General features: G+C 39.8%; 1 protein-coding gene across 1 annotated transcript in view; it reads left to right on the top strand.

The window, feature by feature from the left end:
* TTC23L (tetratricopeptide repeat domain 23 like) overlaps positions 1-23,762 on the top strand; it is an 87,455-nt gene that overhangs the window by 47,096 nt on the left and 16,597 nt on the right. The window contains exons 7-8 of the mRNA XM_053699668.1: positions 6,891-7,068; positions 21,825-21,933. Coding sequence (XP_053555643.1) covers positions 6,891-7,068; positions 21,825-21,933 — 287 coding nt within the window. The remainder of the gene's footprint in view (positions 1-6,890; positions 7,069-21,824; positions 21,934-23,762) is intronic.

Here is a 23,762-nt window from a genome sequence, read left to right on the forward strand (position 1 = left end):
ATCTATTACTGTAAATTTCGTATTAAAATGTCAGTAAAGCTAACCGACCCAGTGCTAATTACAACTGTTAAATGTGTTTAGCCAAAAAAATGGAAGACTGCTCCTCTATTTTCTTAAACTGCAAGATGTGTTCAGCATTTAGTACTACATCAGATACACAGTAACCATCACAGATAGCTTTCTCTCTACATCATATACTGTACACAGTAACCATCACAGATATCTTTCTCTCTACATCATATACACAGTAACCATCACAGATATCTTTCTCTCTACATCATATACACAGTAACCATCACAGATATCTTTCTCTCTACATCATATACACAGTAACCATCACAGATATCTTTCTCTCTACATCATATACACAGTAACCATCACAGATATCTTTCTCTCTACATCAGATACACAGTAACCATCACAGATATCTTTCTCTCTACATCATATACACAGTAACCATCACATATATCTTTCTCTCTATATCAGATACACAGTAACCATCACATATATCTTTCTCTCTATATCAGATACACAGTAACCATCACAGATATCTTTCTCTCTACATCAGATACACAGTAACCATCACAGATATCTTTCTCTCTACATCAGATACACAGTAACCATCACAGATATCTTTCTCTCTACATCATATACACAGTAACCATCACAGATATCTTTCTCTCTACATCATATACACAGTAACCATCACAGATATCTTTCTCTCTACATCAGATACACAGTAACCATCACAGATATCTTTCTCTCTACATCATATACACAGTAACCATCACAGATATCTTTCTCTCTACATCAGATACACAGTAACCATCACAGATATCTTTCTCTCTACATCAGATACACAGTAACCATCACAGATATCTTTCTCTCTACATCAGATACACAGTAACCATCACAGATATCTTTCTCTCTATATCAGATACACAGTAACCATCACAGATATCTTTCTCTCTATATCAGATACACAGTAACCATCACAGATATCTTTCTCTCTACATCAGATACACAGTAACCATCACAGATATCTTTCTCTCTACATCAGATACACAGTAACCATCACAGATATCTTTCTCTCTACATCAGATACACAGTAACCATCACAGATATCTTTCTCTCTACATCAGATACACAGTAACCATCACAGATATATTTCTCTCTACATCAGATACACAGTAACCATCACAGATATATTTCTCTCTACATCAGATACACAGTAACCATCACAGATATCTTTCTCTCTATATCAGATACACAGTAACCATCACAGATATCTTTCTCTCTATATCAGATACACAGTAACCATCACAGATATCTTTCTCTCTATATCAGATACACAGTAACCATCACAGATATCTTTCTCTCTACATCAGATACACAGTAACCATCACAGATATCTTTCTCTCTATATCAGATACACAGTAGCCATCACAGATATCTTTCTCTCTACATCAGATACACAGTAACCATCACAGATATCTTTCTCTCTATATCAGATACACAGTAACCATCACAGATATCTTTCTCTTTACATCAGATACACAGTAACCATCACAGATATCTTTCTCTCTATATCAGATACACAGTAACCATCACAGATATCTTTCTCTCTACATCAGATACACAGTAACCATCACAGATATCTTTCTCTCTATATCAGATACACAGTAACCATCACAGATATCTTTCTCTCTACATCAGATACACAGTAACCATCACAGATATCTTTCTCTCTACATAAGATACACAGTAACCATCACAGATATCTTTCTCTCTACATCAGATACACAGTAACCATCACAGATATCTTTCTCTCTACATCAGATACACAGTAACCATCACAGATATCTTTCTCTCTATATCAGATACACAGTAACCATCACAGATATCTTTCTCTCTACATCAGATACACAGTAACCATCACAGATATCTTTCTCTCTATATCAGATACACAGTAACCATCACAGATATCTTTCTCTCTACATCAGATACACAGTAACCATCACAGATATCTTTCTCTCTATATCAGATACACAGTAACCATCACAGATATCGTTCTCTCTATATCAGATACACAGTAACCATCACAGATATCTTTCTCTCTACATCAGATACACAGTAACCATCACAGATATCTTTCTCTCTACATCAGATACACAGTAACCATCACAGATATCTTTCTCTCTATATCAGATACACAGTAACCATCACAGATATCTTTCTCTCTACATCAGATACACAGTAACCATCACAGATATCTTTCTCTCTATATCAGATACACAGTAACCATCACAGATATCTTTCTCTCTATATCAGATACACAGTAACCATCACAGATATCTTTCTCTCTATATCAGATACACAGTAACCATCACAGATATCTTTCTCTCTATATCAGATACACAGTAACCATCACAGATATCTTTCTCTCTATATCAGATACACAGTAACCATCACAGATATCTTTCTCTCTACATCAGATACACAGTAACCATCACAGATATCTTTCTCTCTACATCAGATACACAGTAACCATCACAGATATCTTTCTCTCTACATCAGATACACAGTAACCATCACAGATATCTTTCTCTCTATATCAGATACACAGTAACCATCACAGATATCTTTCTCTCTACATCAGATACACAGTAACCATCACAGATATCTTTCTCTCTATATCAGATACACAGTAACCATCACAGATATCTTTCTCTCTACATCAGATACACAGTAACCATCACAGATATCTTTCTCTCTATATCAGATACACAGTAACCATCACAGATATCTTTCTCTCTACATGAGTCATTTATACATGTGAGCTTGAGTACAACGATAAAATAAAGTAGGTATAGAATCACAAACCAATAAAATATGTTTTGCAGCAATAATCACAAAATGGATATATCACACAGTGTAAAATTGTATCTACAATTTCCTGCTGAGATTTCCTCAAAAAGAAGAGAAACACCATTTGATGCAATAATGTTTCAATTGTAGGTAGCTTCCCAAAGGAGAGAAATTATTGTTTCACATCCAGGCGCTAAAAATATGGCTCAATCTTGTCAGAACCCGAAAAATTCTTTATATACACGTTAACTCATAAATATATATGTATATATTCATATACATTTAAATTTGCTGCCCATCGCTGCGCGACTTACCCCCTTTGTTGCGCTAGATTCTCATGCCGTGTCTGACGGCATGAGAACAAGGCTCCCATTGGAGCCTATGGAATTGTGCTCTCGTGAGCGCAATGCTTCCGTGCAATGCGAATGTGAAGTCGAGTTCACATTTCACCTAACTTGTAATACCAGAAAGTGGAGCGCAAATATCACCCTAGTGAAAGTGATATTTTGCGCTCCACTTCTAATCTGGCCGTTAATCTTTAAAATATTTAAAAAATATAAAGTGCACATTAAAGTTACTTTGGGCTAGTTGCAAGTAAAGATGACAAAACCACTGCAGTTTGTTTACAAGGCGGAAGGCATTGGATGATATTAATCTCTTTGTATTTTGTCTCTGTGTGCACCATAAACTCTTAGCCACGCCCTTTCCTGTTTTGTACAAAACCACTGCTGTTTGTGTACAAGGCGGAAGGCATTGGATGATATTAATCTCTTTGTATTTTGTCTCTGTGTGCACCATAAACTCTTAGCCACACCCGTTCCTGTTTTGTACACACTCTTCTTGGATCCAATGTATGTTTCATTGTTATAAGTGACTCTTTCTGCTGATATTTGTCTACTTTCTGTTGTTTTTTAACCTAAGTGAATTGAAGCTTGCACAGAAGACTGATTTATGGTTAGCTTCTGGGTATATGTAATCATTTGTCTCCATTGAAAAGCTATGTACAATTGGAAAATGATTGTACTTGATTGAAGAGGAAAGTTGTGGATAAAGTGATGGACTCTCATTGGTCAATATAATAATTCCATATCTATACTATAATTGCGTTTGTAATGTCCGTCGCCATAGGCAATTGCGCACGCATCCTCAATGGAATGTTGGCAGCACGAGGCAGCCAAAAAGGTGGATTCCGAAAATGGAAAGGTGGTGAAAGAATCCACCGCAAAGGTGTATTCTTTCACCACCTTGCCATTTTCGGAATCCACCGGGATACAGCTTTGCTGCATCCAGGTGAATTCTTTTGGCTGCGCGCCCAGCCAAAATTCTGTTGGCTGCCTCGCGCTGCCAACATTCCATTGAGGATGCGTGGTGCCACCCTGCCATTTTCTGAATCCACCGGGATGCAGCAAAGGCAAACTGAGCATTACAAAAAACAAAAACAAAAAACACTGCCTGCACGAAGTATAACAAAATAAAACATACACCGCAAAACCCACACATTGCAAAATAATAAAGTAATCAACCCCTTAACCGTCAACCACCCACATCGCAATAAACCTAATTACCCTATTAACCCCTAAACCGCAAAACCTCCACATCGCAATAAACATAATTAACCTATTAACCCCTAAACTCACACATCGCAATAAACCTTATTACCCTATTAACCCCTAAACCGCAAAACCCCCACATTGGAACATAATTAACCTATTAACCCCTAAACCCACACATCGCAATAAACCTATTTACCCCATTAACCCCTAAACCGCAAAAACTCCACATCGCAATAAACCTAATTAACCTATTAACCCCTTAAACTGCCAAAACCAACAATGCAAATAACTAAATTACTAAGCCCCCTAACCTAACACCCCCTAAATTAATACACAATAACTAAACAAAAAAATACTAAAGTTACAACAACAAAAAAGCTAAGATTTCAAAAAATAAAAAAAGCTAACATTACAGAAAATATAAAAACAAATTACCAAAGTTAACAAAATTAAACCTAATCCCTATGAAAATAAAAAAGACCCCCCCAAAATAAAAACACCCCCTTCTCTAAGAATAAACTACCAGTAGCATTTAAAAGTGCTTTTTGCAAGGCATTGCCCCATGATAAACAGCTCTTTTACATTAAAAATACACAAAGTCCCCCCTAACAGTAAACCCCCCCCACCCACCAAACCCCCCAACATAAAAGAACCTAAAGGGCATTTAACTCTTTTACTGCCCATCCCTAATTTAAATAAAACAAATCCCCCCCCCCCCAAAAAAAAAAACTAAGTCTAACCCCCAGGTTGGTACTCACCATTCCTGAAGTCCGGCAGAGAAGGTATTGTCCCAGGTGGTGAGGTCTTCTTCCAAGCAGCGACCTCTTCTTTCTTCTTCCAGGAACAATCCTGCATTGAGCGGAGGTGTACGGCTGCGATCGTACGAAGAGGATCCTCCACGCTCCATGGCTCCGCGGTCGCCGGTCTACAGTTCCAGGGTCGCCAGTCTTCAGCTCCGCGGCCATCGGTCTTCAGCTCTGCCCTCCGCTCTGCGCCGGATTGTTCCTGGAAGAAGAAAGAAGAGGTCGCTGCTTGGAAGAAGACTTCACCGCCTGGAACAGGACCTTCTCCGCCGGACTTCAGGAGTACCAACCTGGGGGTTAGACTTAGGTTCTTTTTTGGGGGGGGGGTTGTTTTATTTAAATTAGGGATGGGCAGTAAAAGAGCTAAATGCCCTTTTAACGGCAATGCCCAAACAAATGCCCTTTTCAGGGCAATGGGTAGTTTAGGTTTTTTAGTGTTAGGTTCTTTTATTTTGGGGGGGGTTTTCTTGTGTGTGGGGGGTTTACTGTTGGGGGTGACTGTGTATTTTTAATGTAAAAGAGCCAATTTTCTTGGGGCAATGCACTGCAAAAAGCCCTTTTAAGGGCTACTGGTAGTTTATTCTTAGAGAAGGGGTGTTTTTATTTTGGGGGGCTTTTTTATTTTCATAGGGATTAGGTTTAATTTTGTAAACTTTGGTAATTTGTTTTTTTATTTTCTGTAACTTAGGTTTAAATTTTGGGGGTTTGACTTAGGTTTTTTGTTTTTTTTTAAATATATATATATTTTTTTAGATTAGGGATGGGCAGCAAAAGATCTGAATGCTCTTTTAAGGGCAATGCCCATACAAATGCCCTTTTCAGGGCAATGGATAGTTTAGGTTTATTTATTTTGGGGGGTTTGGTGGGGGGTGGGTTTTACTGTTAGGGGGGACTTAGAATGTTTGGTAACTGCAAAAGAGCTGTTTAACTTAGGGTGATGCCCTACAAAAAGCCATTTTAAGGGCTATTGGTAGTTTAGCATTAGATTAGGGGGTGTTTTTATTTGGGGGGGGGCTTTTTTATTTTCATAGGGATTAGGTTTAATCGGTTTATTTTTTTCTGTAGTTCAATTTTCTTTTTTTATTAACAACACAGACTGAGAGGGGCTTACGCTGCATCCAGGTGGATTCTTTCACCACCCTGCCATTTTCGGAATCCACCTGGATGCAGCGTAAGCTGCATCCAGGTGGATTCCAAAAATGGCAGGGTGGTTCTGTCACCACTATAGACTGCCCTTCTGAAAATGGCAGGGTGGTTCGGTGGTTCCGTCACCACAATAGACTGCCCTATGGGCAGGCTTTCCCACTAGTATGTGATAAATCATTTTTGTGATTTATAATGTGAGCTTGTGTATTAGCAATAGTGGAAAAACATCATTAAAATGTAAACATAATATTTTTGGTACCTTTTTAAAATGTAAAGAGGGATTACTGAAACATTATAATAGTTTTATTTTCTATTAGATCAATAATACATATACAATTAATGCTTTATTGCTAATATATAGCATGGATTCATAAATAGTTATTAAACTTGATAACTGCAACCAGATTTACCACCTCTGCTATATAGTCCACAGCATATGAAGACAGCATTATTGTTCATGTTTTTTTATAATGTGACACTTTCTAAACAAAATCTATATCTATGTGTTCCTGTTTTTAAGGGCTTGTCTGCTGCAAAACAAACTTAGTTTAGCAAGCAATTATTTTGAGCAAGCTATAGATTTTGTCATTTCATCTGATGGGGACAGCGCTCCAGAGATGATAAATATTTACCAGGAACTGGCCAAAACCATGCAGCTGAAGAAAAATCATGATCATGCGATTGAACACCTACTGCAGGTATGCTGGTTTAAAAGGACCGTTGAGATTTTTATACATAATGTTTAGTTACATGCAAAGAAACAACTTTGCAATGTACTTTTATTTATTTTGCCCCCCTTTCCAATTAAATTAACACTACAAATTAAACAATTTCTAATTTGCATGACTTCTCAAGGCTGACTCTGCTATATATCTGTTCCTAATTGGCTTAATTAGATAATTGCAAAACAATGTACTAACTTTATGACAGTGACTAGCATTATTGTCTGAACTAAAGCCCATTTTGTCTCCTCCAAATAAGGTAAATGGTGGGTGTAGTTTGGCTCTTGAAAAATAACTGCAGTGATAAGGAAGTTAAAGGGATATGAAACCCTTATGAAGTTAAAGGGATATGAATTTGTTTCTTCCATGATTCAGATAGAGCATGGAGAGTCCACAATTTCATTTCAATTACTAGTGGGAATTCAACTCCTGGCCAGCAGGAGGAGGCAAAGAGCATCCCATATTATTTTTAGGTTTTTTTCCGGGGACATAATTTGTCCGGGGACAGTCTCCTCAATCCGGGGACTGTCCCCGGAAATCAGGGACGTCTGGTCACCCTAGTCTAAAGGATCTGATACTATATCAGTGCCATCTATCTCTCGGGTTAATATTGCCCATGCCATGCCTCAACTTTCCCCTCAAAAGTCCCAGACTTTAGCAGTTTTTTTCACATGCAGTGCCCTGCAGTTCTTCTCATCTAGTTCCTGGGGGTGTTTATTTACCAGTAGTTCTTGCAGCGCAAATAACTTTTCTTCTATAATGGTATGAGGAGTCCACGGATTCATCCTTTACTTGTGGGATATCCTCCTGCTAACAGGAAGTGGCAAAGAGCACCACAGCAGAGCTGTCTATATAGCTCCTCCCTTAGCTCCACCCCCAGTCATTCTCTTTGCCTACTCTAAGTACTAGGAAGGGTAAAGTGAAAGAGGTGATAAAATATTAGTTTTTTATTTCTTCAAGCAAGAGTTTTATATTTTCAATCGTACCGGTGTGTACTATTTACTCTCAGGCAGCAGATGGATGAAGACTTCTGCCTGGAGGCTGATGATCTTAGCATTTGTCACTAAGATCCAGAGCAGTTCCCACAGAATGGCTGAGGAGTACAAGAAACTTCAGTGTGAGGAACCCTTTCATGCTGTAAGCAGTGAGGTATGTTCAGTCATTTTTTTCTGGAGAGACTGTGGTATTTCAGAATTGGCTGACAGTATCCCCATGAGGGAGAGGGTAAGCAGTAATCCTAAAAGATATAGAGGGGTATTACTAAGCTTGCATAAGGGGCTAATAAAAAAATGGTTGACACTGAGTTTGAATGTTTGTGGGCAAACGTTTTGTGAACTGGGAGTGCTGATAACGTTTTTGGGGAACTGAAAGAGATCATTTCAATAACGTTTTTTTGTGACTTTATTGAGGGTACACTTGGCTTCTGGTTGGGGTTTCAGAACCCACATGGCTAGTTTGGAACCGCTCTGGTGCGGTTCCTTTAGGCTGTAAAAACATCGAGTGAGATGGGCGGGGCCTATTTTCGCGGCTCAGTTGCGCAGTTGTAATTGCAGAGCAAGCTCCAACTCCGGTGGGCCCTTGTGGAAGTGTTGAGCTAAATCTAAGCTTTAACTCCATTTTTCCAATCCCTGAGGGCAGGTAGGTGCCACAGCAGGGCTGTGGCGAGGTGCAGGGGGTGTTTTGTCCGGATTTAGGCCTTATTAACGATCCGGTTTTGCACAGTAAAGGGTTAACTGTTCCTTTCTTTGTGGGGCAATCTCAGCTGCATTATTTGTATATCATATCAAAAAATTTAAACGATTGGTGTATTTTAAAGCAGTTTTGCAAAACGTGTATGCTTTTTTTCTCTTAAAGGCACAGTACCATTTTTTTAAGATGTTTATTTTTTCACTAAATAAAGTGTTTTCAAGCTTGTTTGTGGTCATTACTAGCCTGTTCAACATGTCTGACATTGAGGAAAGCCAATGTTCAATGTGTTTGGAAGTCATTGTGGAACCCCCACTTAAAATGTGTCCCTCATGCACTGAAAGGGCAATAAATTGCAAAGGACATATTTTAGCTGATAAAAGTATGTCGCAGGATGATTCTCAGTCAGAAGGGAATCAGGGTATGCCATCTAATTCTCCCCAAGTGTCACAACCATTAACGCCCGCACAAGCGACGCCAAGTACTTCTAGTGCGTCTAATTCTTTCACCCTGCAAGATATGGCCGCAGTTATGAATACTACCCTCACAGAGGTTTTATCTAAGCTGCCTGGATTGCAGGGGAAGCGCAGTAGGTCTGGTGTGAGAGTAAATGCTGAGCCCTCTGACGCTTTATTAGCCATATCGGATGTACCCTCACAATGTTCTGAGTTGGGGGTGAGGGATTTGCTGTCTGAGGGAGAGATTTCTGATTCAGGAAAGATGTTCCCTCAGACAGACTCAGATATGACGGCTTTTAAATTTAAACTAGAACACCTCCACTTGTTACTCAGGGAGGTTTTAGCGACTCTGGATGATTGTGACCCTATTGTAGTTCCAAAGAAATTGTGTAAAATGGACAGATATCTTGAGTTTCCTGCCTACACTAATGTTTTTCCGGTCCCTAAGAGGATTTCGGACATTGTTGCTAAGGAGTGGGACAGACCAGGTATTCCCTTTTCTCCCCCTCCTACTTTTAAGAAAAGGTTTCCCATATCTGACACCATGCGGGATTCGTGGCAGACGGTCCCTAAGGTGGAGGGAGCTATTTCTACCCTGGCTAAGCCTACAACTATATCTATTGAGGACAGTTGTGCTTTCAAAGATCCTATGGATAAAAAATTAGAGGGTCTCCTAAAGAAAATATTTATTCATCAGGGTTTTCTTCTGCAACCTATAGTGTGCATTGTTCCTGTAACTACTGCAGCTGCTTTTTGGTTTGAGGCTCTAGAGGAGGCTCTTCAGGTTGAGACCCCATTAGATGATATTCTGGATAGAATTAGGGCTCTAAAGTTAGCTAATTCTTTCATTACAGATGCCGCTTTTCAACTGGCTAAATTAGCGGCAAAGAATTCAGGTTTTGCCATTTTAGCGCGTAGAGCGTTATGGCTTAAGTCCTGGTCTGCTGACGTATCATCAAAATCTAAGCTTTTAACCATTCCTTTCAATGGTAAGACCCTATTCGGGCCTGAACTGAAAGAGATAATTTCAGACATCACTGGAGGAAAAGGCCATGCCCTTCCTCAGGATAAGACAAGTAAGATGAGGACCAAACAAAATAATTTTCGTTCCTTTCGAAACTTCAAAGGTGGTCCCTCTTCCTCCTCCCCTGCTGCAAAGCAAGAGGGGAATTTTGCTCAATCCAAGTCAGTCTGGAGACCTAACCAGACTTGGAACAAAGGTAAACAGGCCAAGAATCCCGCTGCTGCTACCAAGACAGCATGAAGGGGCAGCCCCCGATCCGGGACCGTATCTAGTAGGGGGCAGACTTTCTCTCTTTGATCAGGCTTGGGCGAGAGACGTTCAGGACTCCTGGGCTTTGGAAATTGTGACCCAGGGGTATCTTCTAGACTTCAAAGATTCCCCTCCAAGGGGGAGATTCCATCTTTCTCGATTATCTGTAAACCAGACAAAAAGAGAGGTGTTCTTACGCTGTGTAGAAGACCTATATACCATGGGGGTAATCTGCCCGGTTCCAAAAACAGAACAGGGGCAGGGCTTTTACTCCAATCTGTTTGTGGTTCCCAAAAAAGAGGGAACCTTCAGACCAATTTTAGATCTCAAGATCCTAAACAGATTTCTCCGAGTCCCATCCTTCAAGATGGAGACCCTTCGGACTATTTTACCAATGATCCAGGAGGGTCAATATATGACCACTGTGGATTTAAAGGATGCGTATCTACACATCCCTATCCACAAAGATCATCATCAGTTTCTCAGGTTCGCCTTTCTGGACAAGCATTACCAGTTTGTGGCCCCTCCCTTCGGGTTGGCCACAGCTCCCAGAATTTTCACAAAGGTGCTAGGGTCCCTTCTGGCTGTCCTAAGGCCGCGGGGCATAGCAGTGGCGCCTTATCTGGACAATATCTTAATCCAGGAGTCAACTTACCAACTAGCCAAATCTCACACGGATATCGTGTTGGCTTTTCTAAGATCTCACGGGTGGAAGGTGAATGTAAAAAAGAGTTCACTTACCCCTCTCACAAGAGTTCCTTTCCTGGGAACTCTGATAGATTCGGTAGACATGAAATTTTTTCTGACGGAGGTCAGGAAATTAAAGATCTTAACCACCTGCCAAGCTCTTCATTCCATTCCTCGGCCGTCAGTGGCTCAGTGGAGGTAATCAGACTAATGGTAGCGGCAATGGACATAGTTCCGTTTGCTCGCTTGCATCTCAGGCCACTGCAACTATGCATGCTCAAACAGTGGAATGGGGATTATGCAAATTTATCTCCTCAGATAAATCTGGATCAAGAGACCAGAGACTCTCTTCTTTGGTGGTTGTCACAGGATCATCTGTCCCAGGGAATGTGTTTCCGCAGGCCAGCATGGGTCATAGTGACGACGGATGTCAGCCTATTGGGCTGGGGTGCAGTCTGGATTTCCCTGAAAGCACAGGGTGTGTGGACTCAGGAGGAGGCTCTCCTCCCGATAAATATTCTAGAATTGAGAGCGATATTCAACGCGCTTCAGGCGTGGCCTCAGCTGGCTTCGGCCAGATTCATAAGATTCCAGTCGGACAATATCACGACTGTAGCATATATCAATCATCAGGGGGGGAACAAAGAGTTCTCTGGTGATGATAGAGGTTACCAAAATAATTTGATGGGTAGAGACTCACTCTTGCCATCTATCAGCAATCTATATCCCAGGAGTGGAGAACTGGGAAGCGGATTTTCTAAGTCGTCAGACTTTTCATCCGGGGGAGTGGGAACTCCATCCGGAGTTGTTTGCACAATTGATTCATCGATGGGGCACACCAGAATTTGATCTGATGGCGCCTCGTCAGAACGCCAAACTTCCTTGATACGGGTCCAGATCGAGGGATCCTCAAGCGGTACTGATAGATGCTCTAGCAGTACCTTGGTTGTTCAACTTGGCTTATGTGTTTCCACCATTTCCTCTCCTCCCTCGTCTGATTGCCAGAATCAAACAGGATAGAGCTTCGGTGATTTTGATAGCACCTGCGTGGCCACGCAGGACTTGGTATGCAGACCTGGTGGACATGTCATCTCTACCACCATGGACACTACCACATGCAACGGGACCTTCTCATTCAAGGTCCGTTCCAGCATCCAAATCTAGTTTCTCTGCTGTTGACTGCCTGGAAATTGAACGCTTGATTTTATCCAAGCGGGGATTCTCTGAGTCGGTCATAGATACCTTGATTCAGGCTCGAAAGCCTGTCACTAGGAAGATTTATCATAAGATATGGCGTAAATATATTTATTGGTATGAATCCAAAGGCTACTCATGGAGTAAGATCAGGATTCCTAGGATTTTGTCCTTTCTCCAAGAAGGATTGGAGATGGGGTTATCAGCTAGTTCCCTAAAGGGACAGATATCTGCTTTGTCAATTTTACTGCACAAGCGTCTGGCAAATGTTCCAGACGTTCAGTCGTTTTGTCAGGCTTTGGTTAGAATTAAGCCTGTGTTTAAACCTGTTGCTCCGCCATGGAGTTTGAATTTAGTTCTTAAAGTTCTTCAAGGGGTTCCGTTTGAACCTATGCATTCCATAGATATTAAGCTTCTATCTTGGAAAGTTCTGTTTTTAGTTGCTATCTCTTCAGCTCGAAGAGTTTCTAAACTATCTGCATTGCAATGTGACTCACCTTATCTTGTTTTCCATTCTGATAAGATGGTTTTGCGTACCAAGCCTGGATTCCTTCCTAAGATTGTTACTATTAAGAATATTAATCAGGAAATTGTTGTTCCTTCCTTGTGTCCTAATCCTTCCTCTAAGAAGGAGCGTCTGTTGCACAACTTGGACGTGGTTCGTGCTTTGAAGTTTTACTTGCAAGCGACCAAAGATTTCCGTCAAACATCTTCTCTGTTTGTTGTCTATTCTGGAAAGCGTAGAGGTCAAAAAGCTACGGCTACCTCTCTTTCTTTTTGGCTGAAAAGCATCATCCGTTTGGCATATGAGACTGCTGGACAGCAGCCTCCTGAACGAATTACAGCTCACTCTACTAGAGCGGTGGCTTCCACATGGGCTTTTAAAAATGATGCTTCTGTTGAACAGATTTGTAAGGCTGCGACTTGGTCTTCGCTTCATACCTTTTACAAATTTTACAAATTTGATACTTTTGCTTCTTCGGAGGCTATTTTTGGGAGAAAAGTTCTTCAAGCAGTGGTGCCTTCTGTTTAAGCATCTGTCTTGTCCCTCCCGTTTATCCGTGTCCTATAGCTTTGGTATTGTATCCCACAAGTAAAGAATGAATCCGTGGACTCGTCGTACCATTATAGAAGAAAAGTAAATTTATGCTTACCTGATAAATTAATTTCTTCTATGGTACGACGAGTCCACGGACCGCCCTGTCATTTTAAGACAGATTATATTTTTTTGATTTAAACTTCAGTCACCTCTGCACCTTTTAGTTTCTCCTTTCTCCTCCTGTACCTTCGGTCGAATGACTGGGAGGTGGAGCTAAGGGAGGAGCTATATAGACAGCTCTGCTGTGGTGCTCTTTGCCACTTCCTGTTAGCAGGAGGATAATATCCCATAAGTAAAGGATGAATCCGTGGACTCGTCGTACCATAGAAGAAATGAATTTATCAGGTAAGCATAAATTTACTTTTACAGTTTTCTGCAGCTTTGACAGCCTTTCCCATTACTGGGAAGAGAAAGAGGAAAACTAAGAATTTATCTAAAACAAAGAATCTGACTACGCTAGGTCTGTGATTGTCAGCCTTTCTCAGTTATCTGAAGAGGGTCATTCCTCAGTGGCTCTGAGGGCAAGATCTTTGATTCTGAGACTCCTGTTGCTAGTATAGCAGACACAGAGGAGGTTAATTTTAGATTTAAGCTGTAGCTCTTCCGTTTACTCTTTAAGGAGGTTATAACTACAATGGAGGACTCTGACTCTATCTCAGAGACTCCTAAAAAGTATTCATGCTTAACAGAGTATTTGATGTCTCTCCTACATCTGTAGAAGTATTTCCATTTCAGACTGTATGTCAAACTTTTTAACTCCGGAATGGGAAAATCCGGGGATTTTTTTATCCCCGTCCCCTGTTTTTAACAAGATATTTCCTGTGCGTGACTCGTGGCTCACTGTGTCTAAGGTGCTATTTTCTCAAACAAGAGAACTGCTATTACCCCTTGAGGATAGTTCCTCTTTCAAGGACCCTATGGATAAGAAACTGGAAGCTTAGAAAGATGTATATTCATCAGGGTCCTCTTATTGGTGCGACTCCTTGTCAACCTCATTTCTGAGGAGACTATCATAGAGTTGATCCAGGATAGGATCAAGGATCTACAGCTGGCTAATATTTTATCTGTGATGCCAGCATGCAAGTTGTTACGCTGGGAGCCAATATGTCTAGCTTTGCAGTTCTTCTCGCAGAGTTCCATGACTAAGAGTCTTGGTCTGTGAATGTAACATTCAAGTGCAAACCTTTGTCTTTATCTTTTTATCCCTTTTGTAACTGTTAGGGACAAAAGTCCTTCTCCTCTTCTTCCAAGCTTGAGCAATCTAGGACTTCATGGAGGTCTAGCCAACCTTGGAATAGGAGCAAAAAGTCCAAGAAGCCTTCCTCTGATTCTAAGTCTGCATGAAGGAACCGCCCCAAATCCTCTCTTGGATCAAGTAGGGGACAGGTTTTCTTTCCTTCCACAGGCTAGGATCCGCGATGGCCCAGATCTTCCAGCGGTGGAAGTAGTTTATTAGGGATACAGTTATCCTGTCAAGGTTATCAGAAACCTTCTTAATCTGCGTAAAGGACTTATCTTCTCTGGGAGTGATTGTTTCAGTTCTTGTGGCGGAACAGGGTCTAGGATTCTATTTAAACCTTTTTGTGGTTCCCAAGTAAGAGGGAACTTTCCGACCCATATTGGACCTCAAGTGTCTCAACAATTTTTTTAAAGTTCTGTCCTTCAAAATGGAGATTATTTGTTCCATTTTACCCTTGTTTTACAGGGATCATTTTTACACAATGGAAAATCTTAAAAGGAAAGAAAACTGTAGCTCTGTACAAGACAGCTTAATTGGCAATGCATGACAGAAATAAGTATATAATAAAATTGAATTTAATCATAGACATAATAAAAAAACAAAGCTTTAAAGTCTCCTGGGAGAAGGAGACCATAAATAAAATAAATAATAATGTAGTATCAAAAAAATAATAAAATGAAACAGAAATAAAATATATGCAATAAAAGATATATATAGAATAAAAAACAATCACATACAAACCAGAATACACAATTGGGGGGAACCTCCGGGCGGCGGCCATGACAGGTCGCAAGAGTGTTAGTCTCTTCAAACTTCAGCACAAATCTACTTAAAATCCTCTTTCTAACACTACATTGTGCATCCTACTTGACCAAAGATTCATCACCAAAGTAAGCTTTTTCACATAATACCACTATTGTTGGTCTTGATACTGAACTCAGCATGCCGGAGTAATACAGAGGTTCCGGTTTATCATCTAACCCCCCGGTAGGGCACTCAGGTGCTCCTATCGTTAAAAGGCAGTGATTCCCCGCAAGGTACTGCAAGAACATTCCGTGATAAGACAACGCAAATTTTCATCACAGTTGTGCTCATTACACCTGCCTAACGCCTTTTACTAAGTTTCTGCTATGGAGATCCCTGCACATTTCTTTGAGGAGCTATGCAGCCTACTTACTAGACACCATGCGGCTATTGAAACGCTGGTCACAACACTCAAAGGCAGCAGCACTGGTTTACTTTAGCAACCCTACCAATCCAGGCCTAACGGAGCGGGGTGTGAGGGTGGTGGTGTTCTGGGGCCCCAGCACCCGCTACCTACTACCAGCGCTTCTATGGAAGACCTGAATCACCGTGATACGGAACCTGCAATCAGGACTAATGAGAAGCCGACGAGGCAACCATAAAATGCTTCAGAGAGCTGCATTATTATATTCCAATCCTCCGATCCTGCACTCGAAATGACTCACCTTGTTTTACCAAAAAACCAAGAGACCATCAATTGTAACACGCAAGTTTCTCCAGCAAAAAAAAATTGACCATGGTGATGGAAACTTACATGCCCCATGCCTCCCTACCGTTGCGTCAGTGTTTTTTGAGACCATCCACACAGCTTCACAGTTCCCTAAGTGGGATCCGGACGGTTCATCTCTCTTGGATGTAATTGTAAGATACGCTTGACCTCCGGGACCAGGAGGCTGCTCAGAGGCTAGTACTCCATCACTGTCTCCTATACGGCTTGTTTACCCCCTGTAGATGGGAATTAGAGGTCTGTTGGTTGGGACGCACCATGGTACAGCCTACTTGCTCTGACACTAAAAGCAAGTTGAATACTTGGGCATTTACCTTCTCAGATGTGTCACCCAGCTCCCTAAATATAAGCTGATGAGCACAAATGTATGGACATTAAACTTACAATAAATATCGCTTACACTGTTTTTCTCTTTAGGAACTAGATTTAGTCTTGTAAGCTTTAAACCTACAGACCAATACTGTGTGTAATTAGTTCCATTTTAATCAATACTGTAGTTGCATACTAATCATACAAAGGTTACTTTTGAATTTAACTTGTAATGCTATTCTCCATTTTAACAATATACTCTGATAATCCTACATGTTACTGTTGTGCTGTCCACTATATTATGACATGAGACCTTTTCTTTTCAATACATTTGTCACACTTTTAGTGCAGGCTGGTCCTGCATTTATGCTAGTATCCTGAGGGGAAGATAAAAGTGGTTATTCAGCTATTGCCCCTTAAGTCACTAGTGAACGTTATTTGTGCCTATAGAGTAGACTAACTTAGCATGGGCTTTTACACACATAGCTTTAATGAATAGAATTAGTGGGTTAGACTACGAACCGGTATAACACTTGGTTTGATTTACTCCCCACAGTTGGAATTTTAGTGGATATAGCTAAATTACTATTAGTACACACAGTACTAGTATAGCACATTGTATTCTCTAGTGCACTTCTTGCTCTAGCAAACAAATATCTCCTTACTGGCATTGGTACACCACTATAGCTTTTTCAGTCCTAGCAACACAGCTAATATGCGATTCACTGAACCTTGTTGCACCTATAGTCTTACCTGAAGGAGAAATTATCACTCATTAAGTCCTGTACATTTTAGCCTCAGATCTAAAATATGAGCCCTATTGCATACACTGTGAATCTAAAGTAGCCTCAACCTGCCTCCTGAGCAATTACATCAAGTAACACACCACCTCAAGTTAACTTTTAATTCGACTGCCTTTCCCCCATCCTTATAGTATGAGGGATCTCCTGAGCTATAGTTTCTTTTAGCAAAATCCAAGCTTTAACTATCTCTTAATTGAATGGTAGGTGTTTGAGCCCATTATATTTGTGTCTTTGTATTTTAAAATTCCAGTTATGGCAATATAACAATTTAAAACCTGAGGTAAACATAATAAGATCCATGAGAGGTCTTTTCTATTACAGGCAGCCTTCTGTTGAAAGTTGACATTACTAGCAACGCTAGTAATGTATGATGAGCTCTGTAATATGTTTCCTTTGAAAGCAATTGTGGAATACTTTAATACTTTGTATACCAAACTTTACCTCAATAAAATAAAAAATTAATAAAAAAGAATACACAATTGGTTAAAATAACATAATGAAACTAATAAAGTTCATATCTGTCAGGGTGCCAGGAATCAGACTGAGACGAGAAGTGCAAAAATAATCACACCTTTATTAATCGCAAAAAATAATAAAAAAAAAGTCCACGAGTCAAAACCAGAGCTGGTAGTCAGACGAGCCGAGTCAGGAGCCAAAGCGAATAGTCAGATGAGCCGAGTCAGGAGCCAAAGCAAATAGTCTGACGAGCCGAGTCAGGAGCCAAAGCGAGTAGTCAGACGAACCGGAATCAGGAACAAGGAGAACAGCAGAGTCAGGAACAAGCCAGGGATCAGGAACCAGGAGGGACGTGAGACAGCCATTTAATACACAGGAACTCTCACAAACAGGTCTGAGACTACGCAAGGGCAAAGCATACTGAACAGAGGCCCTTTAAATAATAAGTGATGACATCACAATTCTGAGACTGCAACCTGTCTCACATGGATGATGTACACCAGTCTGGCCATAAAAGGGCATTCAGGAAATGAGCAGCATCACACACTATGCACCAGAGTCAGCAAGAAAATGGCTGCCAGCAGCACATGGCAAACAAAGCAGGGAAAAAACCCTGACAATATCAACGAAAGGGACAAATCCCACAAAAGGAGGCTTGAATGTGGTGAGTGGACTCCAAATGTTAGGAAGATGCTGACATTAGAAAGAAGATACCAATCAAAATGGGAAGAAAACCCAAATCTAAGGTGCTTTAAAGTACTTACACTGGGATTTCGCTTTGGTTCGCAACAGGTAGTCCTTTGAATCGACCGGCAAAGATCCAAAAGCATCCGTATATTCTATTTCAGTAGCGTGCAGGAAGCGGTCTTGTACAAAGTGTCCGCTATGTTGCAGTTTTGGATTTACCACTAGGTTACAGGACTACGGATGCCGGAAAGGGACAATAAATATAGGAATAAAGAGCCTTTATTTCTATGTTTATTTTACCCTTTTCTAGTTTCCATCTGAGACCTCTACCTTTATGCATGCTCAGACTATGTAACGGGGACCACTTGGTTCTCTTGTAGAGGATAGCTCTAGACCCCCTAACAAGAGTCTCTCTATCTTGGTGGATGTCACAAGACCATCTGTCTCAGGGTACATGCTTCCTGAGATGCCAGCCTGAAAAGCTGGGGAGCAGTTTGGGGTTCTTTAAAGGCTCAGGGTCTTTGGACTCGAGAGGAGATTTCTCTTACCATAAACATCCTAGAGTTGAGAGCAATCTTCATGCTCTATCAGCCTGGCCTCAACTAGGTTTGGTCCGGTTTATCTGATTCCAATCAGACAACATCCTCAGTGGCATACATTATCCACCATGGAGGAACTTGGAGTTTGTTAGCTATGAGGAGGTGACTCGCATTCTCCAGTGGGCAGAGTCTCACGATTGTTTCCACTCTGCCAGGGGTGTTCAACAGGGAAGCAGCTTTTCTGAACAGGTAGACCTTTTTCCCCAGAGAGTGGGTTCTCCACCAGGAAATATTCTCAATAATAACCCTCAGGTGGGGGGTTTCAGAGTTGGATCTGATGGCGTCGCAACCTAAACGCCAAGCTTCTAAGGTTCGGTTCAAGTTCAAGAGATCCACAAGCCGCTCTGATCGACGCTCTGATGGTGCCTTGAACTTCAGTCTTGCATACTTGTTCCCTCTGTTTGCTCTTCTTTCTTGAGTTATTGGTCCTGTCAAGCAGGAGAGGGTGTCAGTGATTATAATAGCTCCTGCCTGTCCTCGTAGGATCTGGTTCACGGATTTGTTAAAGGAATCATATCTTCCCCTTGGAGGTTGCCTTTTAGGAAGGACCTTCTTCTTCATGGTCCCTTCCTCCTCCCAAATTTAGTTTCTCTGAAGCTGACTGCTTGAAGATTGAATGTCTAGTTTTACTAGGCATGGTTTTTCTGAGAAGGTCATTGATGATATGCTTCAGGCTCGTAAGCCTGTTACTCGTAAGATTTACCATAAGGTATGGCGTAGATACCTTTGTTGGTGTGAATAGAAGGGTTTCTCTTGGAGCAGGGATAAGGGTACCCCGATTTTTGTCTTTTCTTCAGGATGACCTGGAGAAAGGTTTATCGGTCAGACGGTACTCTGAAGGTTCAGATTTCTGCCCTATCTGTCTATCTTTTGCTCACACGTGTGGTGGATCAGCAAGATGTTCTATCTTTTATGCAGAGCTTGGCAGATTCAGGCCTGTGTTTAAACCTGTTGCTTCCTCTTGGAGTCTTAATCTTATTCTTAAAGTTCTGCTGTAGGCTCCATTGGAGCCTATGCATGCAGTTGATATTTAATTGTTATATTGGAAGATTTTTGTTTCTTCTTGCTGTTTCTTCAGCTCGCAGAGTTCTGAGTTTTCGGTTCTGCAGTGTGATCCTCTTTCCATATTTTGTAGTAGGCAGTTCTTTGTACTAGTTGGGATTTCTTCCCAAGGTAGTATCGGATCTTAATATCTAACTAAAAAATTGTTGTTCCTTTATTTTTCCTGATCCTTCTTCTCAAGAAGAAACTCCTGTTGTGCGTACTATAAATTGTTTCCTTTAAGCAACTAAAAGATTTTCGGCAATCATTTGCTCTGTTCCTTATTTTCTCTGGTAAGAGTAAAGATCAGAAGACCTCTTCAACTTCTCTTTCTCTCTGGTTGAGAAGTGTTATCCGGTTTGCTTATGAGACAGCTGGACTAGAGCCTCTTGAAAGAATTATGGCTCTTTTCACTAGGGCTGTCTCTTCTCCTGGGCTTTCAAAATTAAAGCATCTGTGAAGCAAATCTGCAAGGTGGCCACTTGGCCCTCATTGCATACTTTTTCCAAATTCTGCAAATTTGTTACTTTGGCCTCTGCTGAGGCTTCCTTTTGGAGAAAAGTTCCTCAAGCGGTGGTGCCTTCTGTTTAGGTCCACCTGTCTTGTTCTCCCTCCCTTTCATTCTGTGTCCTCTAGCTTGGGTATTGGATCCCACTAGTTATTGGAATGAAATTGTGGACTCTCCATGCCATAGGAAAGAAAACAAAATTTATGCTTACCTGATAAATTTCTTTCTTTCCGGGCATGGAGAGTCCACCACCCGCCCTTATTTACATTTAAGACGGCACATTTTTTGGTACAAACCTCAGTCACCTCTATACCTTTGTGTTATCTTCTTTTTCCATTTTCCTTTGGCCGAATGATTGGAGATTATAGGTAAGGGAAGTGACACTTAACAGCTCTGCTGGGGTGCTCTTTGCCTCCTCCTGCTGGCCAGGAGTTAAAATTCCTCTAGCAATTGGAATGAAATCGTGGACTCTCCATGCCCGGAAAGAAAGAAATTTATCAGGTAAGCATAAATTTAAGGAACAGTAAGTTTACCATCACTTTAATGGATGTAACAGTGTGTATAGTTATAGAGGGTGGGTTTATGAACTCTAGTAGGGGCTCCCACCATTACAGAAGAAATGTTACTTATTTCTTTTTGTTGTGTCTATCAAATGATCTGCGTATGTGGGAAACTGTCGTGGCCATTTTGAATAAGGGAAAATTGCCATAACTCATGCAAGATTTCCTTAGTATGGCTCACTCATGTATTTCTACTTGAATATCACAGGCTGACTGGAGTCTTTTCATGGAGAATGTATTTTTTTCTCAAAAAGCATTATAATACATTTCTATTGATTAATATTGACCCACATCTGCTGCCATAGTAAACAAGGTTATGCTAATTAGTTGCTCCACACATCCAATTGCACATTTTAGAATTAAAGGGGAATTTTACAGTCACGGCAACTTCAAAAAATTTTCCACATACATTTTGAAAATACATTAAGTATATACCTTTGAGAAGTGCTGTATACACATTTCCCATGTGTCTGTAATCAGCTTCAACATTATAAAAAAAAAAAAAACAGAAAAAAAAACTTTAACATGTAATAACGTTGTATAGTGATTTGCATTTGTTAATAGTTTCTGAGCATTGTATTTATTTATTTTTATTTATTAGGCTCATTCAATTGCTGAAAAAAAATATAAAAATGTCAGTGTCGAGGCTGCTCAGACTGGCCTGTTGCTTGCGAAGGCATATGCTACCTCTGGGAAGTATGAATATCACGGTAAGGAAAGTGTAAGTCTTCTATAATTAAAGCTATTCAATGTAACATCCATCAGTGCCAAACATTAGCAGAAAAGATAAAAGGGCCGATATATCTTGTACCACTTATTGTTAAGTCAGAATCTAATTACGTATCATTTTAAAGGCACATTCTACTGTAAACTAAGCTTTATTGTCCCAGTTGGTGTAGTAAGTTTCTTGCATTAAACGGAGATGGAACTCATTTTAAAGAACTTTCCAAGTTACATATATTATCAAATTTGCTTCATTCTCTTATTATCCTTTGTTAAATGAACAGCAATTGCATTTCTGCTCCTGAGCATACCTAGGTATGCTTAAAAAACAAGGATAACTATAAAATAAAAAACTTTTATAATAGAAGTAAATTTGAAAATAGTTTGCAGTTAATTACGAGTGAAGCGCTATAGTTTGCACGCGAGTGATATTGGGTTTTCACGTTTTCACAATTGTAGTTAACGCCCGTTGGGTTAGAGCGTCCTCAGAGCTCTGGGTAACTGTTTAACGAAACAAAAAAGTGTCACAAAACACAAGTATAGTTACACTCATAACAACACTATCTAATAAAAATTATAAAAAAAAATTGCACACAAAAAAGTTTATAAGGTCTCAGTTGAAAAAAAGACAAAGATCTTTAACATTGAGATACATACATATACATGTCTAAAGATGTATATGTATGTATGTGTATATATATATATATATATGTCAATATTTGTGTACATATGTATTTATATGTTTATATATGTATTTACAGACATATATGCACATATAAACACATAAATACATATGTACACACATATACACATATATAAAAGTGCAATGGAGCCCTTTGCTGTCAAGTAGATGAAAACATTAAAAACCATATTTATGCAACATTCATATTTAATAAAGTGTTATACTATGTATTTACTGTAAATTATACATGCTGTATCTAAACCATGAATGGAAAAAATGGGTTTCATGTCCCTGTAGCAGGTCACATATAAATTTGCTAATACTCAATTGAGTATTTTAGAGGAGCATCCCAATTTGTCCTCCAAGCCTGGTTAAAGACTTATTTTTTTAAGTATTATTTTCACTATAACAGACTGTGTATATTGCTTACATGAATAGGGAGTGGTGCTATTTCACACACAAAAAAAGAGGATTTTTAAAATAAAATAAAATGGTTTAATCAAAAACATTTTGAGGCATATTACGAGTGAAGCGCTATAGTTTGCACGCGAGTGATATTGGGTTTTCACGTTTTCACAATTGTAGTTAACGCCCGTTGGGTTAGAGCGTCCTCAGAGCTCTGGGTAACTGTTTAACGAAACAAAAAAGTGTCACAAAACACAAGTATAGTTACACTCATAACAACACTATCTAATAAAAATTATTAAAAAAAAATTGCACACAAAAAAGTTTATAAGGTCTCAAAGATATAAGGTCTCAGTTGAAAAAAAGACAAAGATCTTTAACATTGAGATACATACATATACATGTCTAAAGATGTATATGTATGTATGTGTATATATATATATATATATGTCAATATTTGTGTACATATGTATTTATATGTTTATATATGTATTTACAGACATATATGCACATATAAACACATAAATACATATGTACACACATATACACATATATAAAAGTGCAATGGAGCCCTTTGCTGTCAAGTAGATGAAAACATGAAAAACAATATTTATGCAACATTCATATTTAATTAAGTGTTATACTATGTATTTACTGTAAATATTTCCCATTCCAATGTCCTGCACATAGCAGAATATGTTCTAAGTATTTATACATAGATATTCCTAT

This window comes from Bombina bombina, chromosome 2 (assembly GCF_027579735.1).
Source record: "Bombina bombina isolate aBomBom1 chromosome 2, aBomBom1.pri, whole genome shotgun sequence".
Lineage (NCBI taxonomy): Eukaryota > Metazoa > Chordata > Amphibia > Anura > Bombinatoridae > Bombina > Bombina bombina.